The 14,642-nt window shown below is 36.0% G+C and overlaps 1 protein-coding gene across 1 annotated transcript in view; it reads right to left on the reverse strand.

Moving 5' to 3' along the window:
* Nucleotides 1–12,733, reverse strand: part of lamp1a (lysosomal associated membrane protein 1a) — a 41,101-nt gene extending 28,368 nt beyond the window's left edge. The window contains exon 1 of the mRNA XM_016441694.1: nt 12,462–12,733. Within this exon, the coding sequence (XP_016297180.1) occupies nt 12,462–12,513 (52 nt within the window). The 5' untranslated portion in view covers nt 12,514–12,733. The remainder of the gene's footprint in view (nt 1–12,461) is intronic.
* Nucleotides 12,734–14,642: the final 1,909 nt, after the last annotated feature.

Raw genomic sequence — 14,642 nt, forward strand, 5'->3', positions numbered from 1 at the left:
ATCTTTTTCTTCCACACTTTTTCCTTCCACTCAACTTTCTGTTAACATGCTTGGATAGAGCACTCTGTGAACAGCCAGCTTCTTTGGCAATGAATGTTTGTGGCTTACCCTCCTTGTGAAGGGTGTCAATGATTGTCTTCTGGACAACTGTCAGATCAGCAGTCTTCCCCATGATTGTGTAGCCTAGTGAACCAAACTGAGAGACCATTTTGAAGGCCCAGGAAACCTTTGCAGGTGGTTTGAGTTGATTAGCTGATTGACATGTCACCATATTCTAATTTGTTGAGATTAATTGGTGGGTTTTTGTTAAATGTGAGCCAAAATCATCCCAATTAAAAGAACCAAAGACTTAAACTACTTCAGTCTGTGTGCATTGAATTTATTTAATACACGAGTTTCACAATTTGAGTTGAATTACTGAAATAAATGAACTTTTCCACGACATTCTAATTTATTGAGATGCACCTGTATGTGCACACTAACCAAACCAACATTTTGATTTGAAGCAAAAAAGTATTTGAAAATCCAGTTTACATTTACTGCAAAATATGTATGCAAAATAATAAGTTCTAAAATATCTTACATACAGTGCTTTATGAGAGTTGGCGGAGCTAAATAGTTCTTATGGCACAATTTGTTTGTTGCAATTATCTGACTGGTGGATTTTGTTTGCATAATCATGAATAATGTAATTTTTTCATCAGGACTTCCTCTGTGAAACTCAATAATTTAAACAATAAATGTAGACTGATAGCTTTAACAGAAGCATAAACCTAAGAGCTCACACGGTCTATCTTTATCAGTCTTTTATCTTTTACAAGTTAATGTTAAAAAATCAATTACTCTATGGAAAAAAATTAATGCAGCTTTACTTCCGGGGCCCGACTGTGCTCTATATAGTCACATTAGGGGTAGGCGATATGACCAAAATCTTATTTCACGGCACGAGAAATTTTATTTCACAATAATGATATATATCTCGATGTAGCTATTTTTATTTTTGTTATTAAAAATAAGAAAAAGCAGCAATACCAAACACAATAGAACAAATAAATATATAATAAACTTTTAATTTATTCAGCTACAGTAGTTTTATTTAACATGTAGTAAAAAATACTACAGAAATTGAATAAAGTGTATAAATAAAACACTGCATAGTATTCACTGTATCAATCAAACATGAACTGATTCTTATTAAAGATTAGGGGTGGAACGGTTCAACTTATTCACGGTTCGGTTTGTATCACGGTTTCAGAGTCATGGTTTCTGTATGGTTGTGCTATGTTTAGGCAAAAACTATACTGTCAAATAAAAATAAAGAAAATAAGAATAATCTAACTACAAGCAACAGCACAAATAAATACAATAGAGTAAAGATAGAAATAAACAGTGATTTTCAGTTTTTTTTTAGGTAGGTCTAACAGTTTTAGGTAGTTTTCAGGTACAGAAATTGAGTAAAGTGATGAAATGTAAAACAGCATTGCATATTTGACTGTATAAATTAAAGATTAATCTTTATTAAAGTTACAAAAGCTATTCAATCAAGAGCAGTGAGTGATTTCGTTGTTGTTGCTGTTTGATTAATATTAAGAAAGTGCTGTCACTTTAAGAGAATGCACTGATCCAGTGCACTGACACTGTACGTTCAGCCGGCTATGTCTGCTATAGGATACTTACCAAGTCGGGCGTTTTGACAATTTTTGTGTGAGTTTGTCCATTTAAACACAATACTTCAGAGAAAGCTTAATATTTAGCTTCGGTTGAGCGCACGCGCAAATCTCCTTACAGCGTGTGCGAGCTCGCGTCCTCTGGCTCTTAAATGTTTAAACTGGCACAGCTTAAACGAGGTTAGCTTAAACACAGATATTAACGTGTGCTGTTCAGGTCTCACCTGTGCGTGCACGCTAGTGATGCGCGGATGAGCTAAAACGTCACCCGAATCCGCAGCTTCAAATAAAGCTATCAGCACCCGGGTGATGACGGAATAAATGACTGCTCATTTTCCAGCATAAGGCATTCACATTGAACAAGAGTGAATGGTTTGTCCACGTTTTTTTTTTTTTTCCATCGCTGTTGTTGTAATGTATTGGGAAGCCAGAATGCGCATCCATCAACAGAAATATATATTAGCCGAAACCTGTTTGTTTTATGTGTTATTTATAGCAAACCATATTACAGATGCGTTGTCAGATTTAAGTTGAACCGCGGTCCTAGCACGTGCCGAACTGTGTGTGGAGAACCGTACGGTTCGATTTTTTTCCGCGAACCGTTCCACCCCTATTAAAGATCCAAAAGTGATTCAGTCAAGTGCAGTGAGTGCAGCATTATTAATTAACATTAATAATGACAGACAGCAGCAGGAAAATTAGACTGCTGCCCCTTTAAGACCAACTGCACGGATCCAATATACTGATACACATCCAGTTTTCACCCAACTGTTTACGTTTATTTAACACATAACCGACTGTGTTTACGGGAATACTTCACAAGATTTTGACATAATTGTGTGCATATTTGACCATTCAAATACAACGAAACACGAAAGAGATCTGCTTTCGCGATGGCATGCTGTCTGAGAGAGGGGCTTTCAGTGCGTGCGCTTCGGTGTGTCAGTCAGCGCGAGCAGCGGATTGAGTTCTTTTTCACTGCTTCTTGCTCCATCAAGTGCGTCCCACTCTTTATTTTCTCATTCATGCATATTATATATATATCATGTTAAGCTGACATCATCTCCCGCATCCCAGTTCCGTGTTCAGAAAGGAAATTAAGTGTACTACAGAACCCCTAAAGGGAATAAATAACCTACGAGATGGGAGGATAAAAAATTATTTCAATACTTTTTCTCGCAATTATATAGTTGGGCAAGTATTGGCGACTGTATATAAATTGTGGGCATCAGGAAGCCGCTATTGAAACTGCTTTCGATTGCGCGGTCTCATTTTACTTTCACTTTTGAGATTCGCGATCACAAGGACTCTATACTATGGAGCGGCAGTACTTACCACACATTTGACAAGATTAGATGTTTGTCATTGGTGCTCAGGATCTGCAAATCATTCGCCATCGTCCTATCAGACATTTCTCCTTACTCTGTGTATGTGGTAAGTGAACTTTCATGTACTGTAATGCAACAGGCTACCGCTAGCAAGCGGCTAACCTTTTAGTGGCTCCATATAACGCGTTATTTGTTTCACGCTTTGGGCACACCCCTAACCCCGCCCCCCGATTGTCATCGTCCATCACGATGTTTCACTGTAGACATCATCCGATGCCAATTTGGTAGACATCGCATCCCTAACTCAAAGGTGTATATAACTTTTAAGTAGTTCTATGTTACGCAGATATACTTGCATACCGCTTAATACACGATATAACAAAATCTCTAAAGATTTTTAAAATAAAGACACTTTATTCCCCAGTAACGAAATACAGTTGTGCTCATAAGTTTACATACCCCTTGCAGAATATGCTAAATGTTAATAATTTTAACAAAATAAGAGGGATCATGAAAATTGCATGTTATTTTTTTTATTCAGTACTGTCTTGAATAAGCTATTTCACATAACGGATGTTTATATATATTCCACAAGACAAAATAATAACTGAATTTGTAAAAATGACCTCACATAACGGATGTTTATATATACTCCACAAGACAAAATTATAACTGAATTTATAAAATGACCCCATTCAAACGTTTACATACCCTTGAATGATAATACTGCGTGTCATTTCCTGGATGATCCACGACTGTTTGTGATAGTTGTTCATGAGTCCCTTGTTGGTCCTGAGCAGTTTAACTGCCTGTTGTTCTTCTGAAAAATCCTCCAGCTCCTGCACATTCTTTGGTTTTCCAGCATCTTCTGCATGTCTGAACCCTTTCCAACATTGACTGTATGATTTTGAGATTCATCTTTTCAAACGGAGGACACTTGAGGGACTCGTAAATAACAATTACAAAAGGTGAAAACATTTACTGATGCTCAAGAAAGCAACATGATTTCACCTTTTGTAATTGTTATGTACGAGTCCCTCAATTGTCCTCAGAGCAGGGCTCTGAACCGGTTCAAGGAACGAAAACGAAAAACAGAAACGAAATTTTGACAGGAACAGAACCAGAAACGAAATCAAATTTCATAGTTTCTAACAGAATCGAAAATTTGAAATGGCCATTAACCGGTTAATAACGTTATTTTATCTTTCTACTTAATATTTGAAATTTGCTGTCAACCAACCAGAAATTCAGATATGCAAATGTGACGCTGACGCATCCAACGCGTGCAATGCCCGCTCAGCTGTGAACTCATCATAGGTAAGTCGCAATATATAGTATAAGATGGATTCAACAGATCACGCACACCTGCAGCGCTTGTGAATGGAGAAAGCAGAATAAAACTATAGGCTTACATATAAAGGAATAGCCTATATTGGCCTACACAAAATGTATTTCACTTAAATCATTGACAGATTAACAAAACATAAGAAAAAAATGTGCTGAGTTTAGGTTTATTGTGACGCGATCCAAAGTTCATGGAAAGGAAAACAAGACAGCAGAAAATAGCTTTCTTTATTTTGCAAATCTTGACAGTTCTGAATGATGTTTTGCTTCTATCTGTAAAACCAACCAGCGTTGGTATGACCATATCGCGCCGGTGCCTTACACGCACACACAACATAATTTGCGACATTGCAGCCTGTTCATGATCAAAATAAAATACAGTTAAAGGAACATAAAAAGTTGCACTGCTCCGCTGTACAATCGGTTGCGTTCAGCGTGACCACCGCCTCACTGTGCAGATATAGCCGATGTGAAGGATGATGTCGATGCGAGTGAAGTACAAAGCCTATTACATAATAAATAATATTTTAGCATCCAGATACATCGCAAATATGGAAACATTTAGATTCGTACCAATCGAGGTAGGCATCACAATGCAGCAAACATTTTTAAATATCTTAAATACTTTCATGTCTTTAAAGTGTTAACATAGGGCTGGACAATATGGTCAAAATTTATATCACGATATGTTTCTTAATTTCGGTCGATACCATATAATTCCGATATCGATATGAACACTATTAAAAAAAGCCTCATAATAACTGCCAAGAACACCCACAACCAATGTCTGTACCTACAAACTTATGAAAAATGGATTTGCCAAGTCTATGAAACCTCCTTCTATAAAACTATATAATATTTTAGAGGGGAAAACAGCACAAATAAATTAATGTTCACCTTTTATTTGTATTTAGCCTTCACATCGCAAATATGGAAACATTTAGATTCGTACCAATCGAGGTAGGCATCAGTTTCACATTAAATTAATTTGTTTTTGGACTGGCATTTTTATAGCCTAAACGTATAGCCTTAACTTTAGAGGATTTGTTGTGGAGAGAAGGAAACTAATAACTGTGTTTATCATAGATAGCCTGTGTGTATGTATATATGTATCTAGCCTTATAAAAACGGTCAAGAACGGCCACAACAGATGTCTGTACCTACAAACTTATGAAAAATTAATTTGCCAACTCTATGAAACCTACTCCTATAAAACTATATAATATTTTAGGAAAAAAATGGTGCAAATAAATAAATGTTCACCTTTTATTGGTATTTAGACTTCATACAAACAAGAAATGTGAAATCACTGTCAAATAAAAATCTCAGACTCACCTTATTATTAATATCAATATCTTTAACTTACTATAGGCTAACATACACTACCAGTCAAAAGTTTCTGAACAGTAAGATTTTTAATGTTTTTAAAGAATTCTCTTCTGCTTACCAAGCCTGCATTTATTTGATCCAAAACACAGCAAAAGCAGTAATATTGTGAAATATTTTTCCTATTTCAAATAGCCGCTTTCTATTTGAATATATTTTAAAATGCAATTTATTCCTGTGATCAAAGCTAATTACTCCAGTCTTCAGTGTCACATGATCTTTCAGAAATCAATCTAATATGCTGATTTGCAGTTCACGAAACATTAATTATTATTATTATCAATATTTGAGAAACAGTTGAGTACATTTTTTCAGGATTCTTTGAAAAATCCAAAGATCTTTTGTAACATTATACACTAGTATACCATTCAAAAGCTTGGAGTCAAATTAACAAATTAGAATGATTTCTGAAGGTCATGTGACACTGAAGACTGGAGTAATGAATGCTGAAAATGTAGCTTTACCATCGCAGGAAATAAATGACATTTTAAAATACATGAAAATAGAACATGGTTTACAGTATTACGGTTTTACTGTATTTCTGAGCAAATAAATGCATCCTAAGTGATCATAAGAGACCTCAAAACATTTTTTTAAAAATCGTACCAACCCTATAAAAAGGGTTTTTCTCAATAATGTCTGTATTTTTACCTGCATGCAGTTGGTGAACATAACACAGACAGACATGAGCTTGGAGAAGATGCGGAGCAGCTCAGGGTTGGTGAGCATACAGTCCTTCAGACAGTTATCCAGGAAGCTGGTGTGATACCACAGCACATCATCAATGTTGGAAGCCTAAAAAAAGACAATCAAATTAAGAACGCGCTGTCCAAATACAGCAAAAACAGTAACATTTTGAAATATTTTTACCATTTAAAATAACTTTTCTATTTGGAAATATTTTAAAATGTAAATTATTTCTGTGATTTCAAAGCTGGATTTTCAGCATCATTACTCCAGTCTTCAGTGTCACATGATCCTTCAGAAATCATTCTAATATTCTGATTTGCTGCTCAAAAAGCATTTATTATTATGTTGAAAACAGCAGAGTATAATTTTTTCAGGTTTCTTTGATAAATAGAAAGATCAGAAAAACAGCATTTATCTGAAACAGACATCTTTTGTAACATTATAAATGTCTTTATCATCACTTTTGATCAATTTAAAGCATCCTTGCTAAATAAAAGTATTCATTTCTATAATTACCTTTTTTCTACAAAAAATATATACTGACTCCAAGCTTTTGAATGGTATAGTGTATAATGTTACAAAAGCTTTTTATTTCAGATAAATGCTGATCTTTGGATCTTTCCATTCATCAAAGAATCCAGAAAAATTGCACTCAACTGTTTTAAATGTTGAAAATCAGCAAATCAGCATATTAGAATGATTGCTGAAGGATCATGTGACACTGAAGACTGGAGTAGGCCTAATGATGCTGAAAATTCAGCTTTGATCACAGCAATAAATTACATTTTAAAATATATTCAAATAGAAAGCAGTTATTTTAAATAATAATAATATTTCAAAATGTTAGTTTTTACTGTACTTTGGATAAAATAAATGCAGGCTTGGTGAGCAGAAGAGAATTCTTAAAAAAAAAAAAAAACATTAAAAATCCTACTGTCAAAAACCTTTGACTGGTAGTGTAGGCTGATTATTCTTATAGATTGAAAAAAATGTGCTTTGGCCAGGATAAAGAGTATGAAAAGTGCTCTGAATTGCTGCAGAAAACAAAAAAATTGAGCAACAAAAACATGTTGCTGGAGACGGGATTATTGAAAATGCAAACTGATTTTCTGCCAGCAGGAGGCGCTTTGAGAGCGGCAGAAACATCGGTTTCTCCAGTAATGGCTGTAATCAAAGCAGCTCCGCTCATGAACGCTACTTTATCAGATCAAATGAAAATGTCATCGAAACTTTTCTGAAGATAGTCGGTTCCCTTCAGAGATACATTTATATAAAACACCCGCTCCGCGTTTTAAGTCAATGTATCAAACGCCACAAATAAATCAATATATGGGAAACACTGGTAATCGAAATATCGGAAATGTGTTTACAAATCATATTACCGTTATTGAAAAAAAATTATATCGCGATACATATTGATATTGAATTATTGTCCAGCTCTATGTTACCAGATTTTTTTCTTTTGTTTAGTAGCCTATAATTTGGCCAAAATCTAGAAAAGATGATGCTGTATTGGCTGTGACTAAGCGCAGCGGGGTAAGATCTCTCTTTTTTTTCTTTTTTGAGTAAAAACGCTCTACTTATTATTATTAGGCAATTTGTAATTATTATTATTATTATTATTATTATAGGCAAACAAAGTTTTAAAAATAATGTTATTAACCGTTATTTTTTCTTGGCAAACCGGTTTCGGAACGATAATAATACAGAAGAACGCAGGAACAGAAACGTTGAAATATCGATTTGCTCGGAGTGAACAGACTGGATTTTTTTTTTTTTTTCGTTTTCAAGCCCTGCCTCAGAGTGAAAAGATCTCAAAATCATACAGTCAATGTTCGAAAGGGTTCAGATATGCAGAAGATGCTGGAAAACCAAAGAATGTGCAGGAGCTGGAGGATTTTTCAGAAGAACAACAGGCAGTTAAACTGCTCAGGGCCAACAAGGGACCCATGAACAACTATCAAAAACAGTCGTGGATCATCCAGGAAATGACACAGTATTATCATTCAAGGGTATGTAAACTTTTGAATGGGGTCATTTTTATAAATTCAGTTATTATTTTGTCTTGTGGAATATATATAAACATCCGTTATGTGAAATAGCTTATTCAAGACAGTACTGAATAAAAAAAATAACATGCAATTTTCATGATCCCTCTTATTTTGTGTAAATTATTAACATTTAGCATATTCTGCAAGGGGTATGTAAACTTATGAGCACAACTGTATACCGCCATACTGCTCAGCCCTAAGTCACATTACATCTACAGACAGAGGCGTAGCCAGTGGACGGGACTGACGGTCCGTTTATTATACAAATAGGCCTATTTGTTAATTAATTGTCGTTTAATCTATTTTATCACAATTACAACACTATTATAATATCTCAAATACTAAAATAAGTTAAATGTGTTTTTGCATAATTCTTGATGAGTTTGATTGACAGCTGTGTTAGGCAATTAGGTGTTATCCAGGCTGTCTCAGGCATGACGCAAATGTGAATCACTCATGCAGTTAGCCTATAATTTGCAGTTGTGTGTTAGAAAATGCAGCAAAGCATAATTCTGTAAAAAGGACGCAGGTGAAAGAACCTGTCTATCAACCCACAAGTAACGGTAAGACTTTTCAGTTCCAAGCGCAGGCTGATCGGGTTCATTATGTAAGGCTGAGAACACAGATCAGGCTGCGAATTGGTGGGTTTTTGTTAAATGCGAGCCAAAATCATCACAATTAAAAGAACCAAAGACTTAAACTTTGAGGTGTTCCTGCTAATGTTGTGTGTGTTGATTTTTTTTATATCACAGACAATCATCTGACATTGAATCGAGTGAAGACTGGGTGTGAGTAGTCCAGGTGAGGTCCTCGGTGATGTGAACGCCAAGGAACTTGAAGCTGCTGACCCGCTCCAATGGAGTCCCCCATCGATGGTGATGGGGGAGTGCTCACTGGTCCGTCTCCTGAAATCCACCACCAGCTCCTTGGTCTTCTTGATGTTCAGAGAGAGATTGTTGTTGTAGCACCTGTTAGTCAGTTAGTGCACACCTCTTCTCTGTGTGTGGGTGTGTTTTATGTGTTTGTGTTTGAGGTGTTCTTGCTAACTTCTGTCATGTGTGTGTGTGCGTGTTATATGTGTTTGTGATTTGAGGTGTTCCTACTAACTAATGTTGTGTGTGTTGCTTTTTTTTTTTATATCACAGACAATCATCTGACATTGAATCGAGTGAAGTCTGGGAGCCAGTCAGCAAAAAGCCATATATTGAGGGACATGATGACAGCACCTCTGAAAAAACCCCACTACATAATGTATTTATGCCTCAGTTACTATGTGTTAGCAATTATTGACAGTGAATCTGGATAAGAAATTGAATAGGTCTAAGTGTAAGCTTTCATTAGAGCCCAAAATTATGACTGTACATTAAAGCATTCAAGAATTGCAGCATTTTATGTGTCGTTGGTTACAAAGGGTCATTTGGAGTCTCCAAGTGGCTTTGTTTGGGAAGCGCCTAGACATAAATTTAGATAAACATGTGTAAAACACTCATTTTCTAAGGTATTGTTATCAAATTTGAAACATTTTGCTTGGTAAGACTTTATTCTGTGATCCAAATGTATTTTCCAGCTAATAGCTCCCAGCTATAGTCATCTGCAGGCATCTGTTTACAAAAAAAATGTAGGCTGATTTTTTATTTTATTTTTCAGTGTGTTCAAAGTTCTATTACTCAATACCAATAAGACTTACAGTGATTCTGACTGTTGAGGAACACACCTCAGAGTGTCACCATTCAAAAGAGACCAAAACCATGTATGTACTCCAAATGGTTCAAGAACAGCATGCAATTTACTTTGGGTATGCCTTTTTTAGGCGTTTTAGGCAAATTTTACAGGAATGCTAATTATATTTAATATATTTGAAAAAATATGATGAGGAAATACAGTGCCCTGAATAGGCTATCTTTGTACATTTACTGTAGAATGATGAAATTAAAATTAAAATATACAAATAACATTTTAAATGACTTCTGTCGGAATAAATAAAGCGGTATTTAACTTTCGTTCTGGTACTCAGGTTTTGTATGTGGACAGGTTGTAGCTACAGTTCTCTTGTATGTCAATATTCTATGACTTAAAGTGCCCCTATTATGGATTTTTGAAAATTACATTTCATGCAATGTGTAATGCAGCTGTAACGTAATGTCAAGAAGATGCTGTGCTCTGCGCTGTGAAAGCGAATTCGGTTTAGTTTCATTTCCAAAGGATGAGGCTGTGAAGAATCAGTGGTTAAAATGAATCTTTATTACAATACCACTGCAGAATAATCACAACTTTTTGCTGTGTTGAACTCCAATCTCCGCGAGTTCAATGCGGGATTCGTAAACCGGTTGTCTTTGAAAGATTGGTCAGTGCCCAGTTTGTTTGAAACGGTTTGCTCCTACGAATCACAACCTGTAAGTAGGATTAATAATAGTTACTTTGATGTTCAACTTACAGTGCAGCTGTAAATCTCTGGCTAACTCATGTTGTAGTTCTGCTAATCTGCTGTGGGCCTGCTATTGTCAAGAAATGTGTAGATTAATACAGAATGTCTGTTTTACTTGGAGTTATAATAAAGGATGGAGCAATACGTTGGTTTAGAAACTGCAGTGCTTTATCGTTTGAGAGTCATTGAGAAATAAAGTTAAATTAAATGCATATAAGAAAATGAAAGTGTTTTTTGACCTTGTATGCATGTAAACCTGTTGTTGGGGACTCCCAAAACCAAATTATAAACATTTCAAACAGCATAATAGGGGCACTTTAAGTGACAGCTGATACAAGTTCACATCTGTGTTAGTTGAGCAGAAGTGCATTAGTGACCTGGTGTGAGAGAGTCTTTCTACACAGCTTCTATCTTTATAGTTCGATTGGCATTTTGTAATCTGCAACAGTATTTAGGGATTGGGGCTATTGTCAATGATTTTGATATGTTGACAATAGGCACATTCATGATGGAGATGGAGACGTGGTAGTTTGTGTCTTCCACTGTGTTCTATGGTTTATTTTTCAATAGGATCAAAGAAAAGAAGATTGAAATGACCTGAATATTGAGTCCGACTCTGTCCGTTAGTTACTAGTGCCCGCTCACTTTTGCCCAGGCCCAACCAAAAATAAAATTCAGCCTACTCCACTGTCTACAGATCAGCTGATCGGTCACATGCGCCCAGCGGTCCTGCTCCAGCCTACCAACAGACATGATCAGCAATGATATCAGGTGCGTTCGACTTGAAGCACGGCTACAGACGGCAGTCAACGAGAGTAGCCGCTTGCAGTCGGGGGCGGAGTTGGGAGCCGTCAAGCCAGATATGTGACGCTCGCGCGGTGTTTGCATACTCTATCACAGATGAAGTGAATTAAATGCAATTATTTGTCATATATACAGACGTTTCAGAAACGTTTTCATGAGCAACAGATATATACTGATTATATATGTCTTAACACATCGCCATCTATACAAGAAATAAGGATATCAGGGCTGTTATTAGCAGTGGCGGCTCGTCGGGGGAGGCAGGTAATTCGTTACCTCCACCACTGGTGTGCAGTATGCAGTATGATCAGAGACTGTGAGAAAAATGACAGAATGTGATCTGGACTGAACTATTGCTGTAAGCTCGCTTATTATTCTGATAATGTGACGCAGATCTGCTGCTCACGTTTCCTCACCAGCGCCTCTATACGCGTCCAAACAACACAAATTAAAGCAAAAACACACAAATTAAAGCAAATGCAGGATGAAGCAGTAACACTAACACGTTTAGTTATCGAAAGACGACATAAAAGCAGCACATAATGGTGAATAAAAGGACAAAAGTGAAACAAACACGCAGTTTATAGAGAATCAGACTGACTAAAATACACCAAACTGACTGATATAACTACTTTGAGCCAGAGTCAGTCAGACGCGAGCGACAGTTTGAGGTAAGTCTGTAAGATTCGCGCTGGATAGCGTCATATCTTCATGTTCAAACTAGATGATGTATAATGATAACTTTGGCTGAGTTATAATGGCTTACCCATCAGTAGAGTCCAGCAGACACCTGCAGCGAAACACCGTTTGACCATCATGCCCCAGTCTGTCTGTACTGACGTCCGTCAGGAAAAGCGTCAAACGCCGAGCGCTGAACACTACGTACTAAACCTTGCGTACTGAAGACGATCAGCGCGTATATGTGCGTTTATATGAGTGTCTGTCAGTTATAAACGGAGTTACGATGTTTGTTCAGAGTCTGGCAGCAGATTCATTGTCATGAGGCAGAATGTTCCAGTCATGTGATGTGATCTTTTTAGCCCCGCCCACACCAGTCACGTGAGGGGCGCGAACTGCGTATGACTTTATAACCGCTGACAGGATTGCATGGCTACATTCACTATAACTGTGTTTATTGGCAGTTTAAACTGTTAAATAGTTATTAATTAAATGCTCATTTTTAAATTAAATGTTAGTATAAGCGTTATTTATTAACAATGCTGTTAAAGCTACAGGGATACATATAGATGTCACTTAAACGCTTTATTTCAGACATTCTATATTTAGTAATGTACCTGTATGTTCATATTTATGTAAAAAGAGTCTACAGCTGATTGCTTGCTGTTAATAAAAAATTACTCAAGAAATTATATTAAAATTATTTTAGAATGTAATTTTATTTTATAAAATATAATTTATAAAAAAAATATTTGATATTATATATTTTTAATGCATATATTTATACATTAAACGGTAAAATTAGATGCAGTTATGATTTGAAACTGTCTAAAGTGACATCTATGTATGTAGTCAAACCTAGTACTTGGGTTTGATTCCCCGGGAATGTATGAACTAGTAAAATGTATATCTATAATCCAGTGTAAGTCACTTTAAATAAAAGCATCTGTCAAATGCATGAATGTACATGCATTCGAGGAAGCATCTGGGACAAGAGGAAGTCGTGGTTTGACCTCTTACCTCAGATGAGCACTGGTCATTCTCCAAGAAACTACAGGCACACTTTCTCATCTCAAACTCAGCATAACTCCTCTACTAGATCTCAGGCTCAGCATGTGTCAGAGTGAGTCACAGCACTGTCCTGCAATCAGACAACACACATGACATGCATCTGATCCAGACTAAAGCTCTGATGAACGCTGGAGTTAAACTGTGTGCATTGTGTCAGTACTGAATGCACTGGTGAGGTATTTCAGAGCAAACAAACTAAGCGCAGGTTAGAGGTCAGTGAGCGCAGTGAAGCGTGTGTTTGGTTCTGTGTGCCTCTGTCTGCTGTCTCCTGCTCTTGGCCGCTCAGGGCCGTAATTTGTTTCTTTAAGGAATTACTCCGTGAATGAGGCAGGAAATCACATTAGTCCGAGAGTGTTTGTGTTTGCGGGAGGAGAATCCAGACTGACGGCTTCCCTCAACATTCAGATACAGAACAGCAACAAAACAGAAATACGCTCATATTTCACCACTATACCAAACAGATAAATAACTGTCTTTTGCATAAAGTTAGTGAAGACTATCTTAAGACCTAGAAGACTTTTGTTGCATTGAGACATTAGTTTCATAGCAATTGCTTTAAAACTTCTTGTGATGTAATGAAACAGATATCTCTGAATGCTTGTTTCCACCACAGAAAAATAATAATAATAAAAAGGAAATTGCGACTTTTTATCTCACAATTTATATTTAGAGTTTATATCTCACAATTTGGACTGTTTTCTCAGAATTGCAGTTTACAATTTAGTTGTTTTTATTACTACCACAGAATTAAAAAAAAAAAAAATTAAAAAGGGGATTGAAACTTTTTGGTCTTACACATCTTTTTTTCCACACAATTCTGAGTTTATATCACACAATTTAAATCTCAGATTTACAAGAAAAACAAATATGAATTGTGAGATTGTCACAATTACCTTTTTTATTCGATATAAGCTTACATAGTGATCACATTCTCATTACTGTAATAAAAAATTATGGTAATTTGTACAGATTTGTATGTACTATTCGTATTTTTTTGTTCTAAGAATTTGTTGTTAAATGTCATAAAAATATAAAATAAAAATGTCAATGTGCAAATCATAAAAATAAGCTTCTTTATGAAAAATATAATTTAAATTGATACATTTAGCAGATGCTTCCAAAGTGACTTACAATAGAGGAACAAAAGCAATTCATCACAGAGCTAACAATATTCATGCAGTTTTTGGGGGGGGGGGGG

This window comes from Sinocyclocheilus anshuiensis, unplaced genomic scaffold (assembly GCF_001515605.1).
Source record: "Sinocyclocheilus anshuiensis isolate Anshui unplaced genomic scaffold, SAMN03320099.WGS_v1.1 scaffold2063, whole genome shotgun sequence".
NCBI lineage: Eukaryota > Metazoa > Chordata > Actinopteri > Cypriniformes > Cyprinidae > Sinocyclocheilus > Sinocyclocheilus anshuiensis.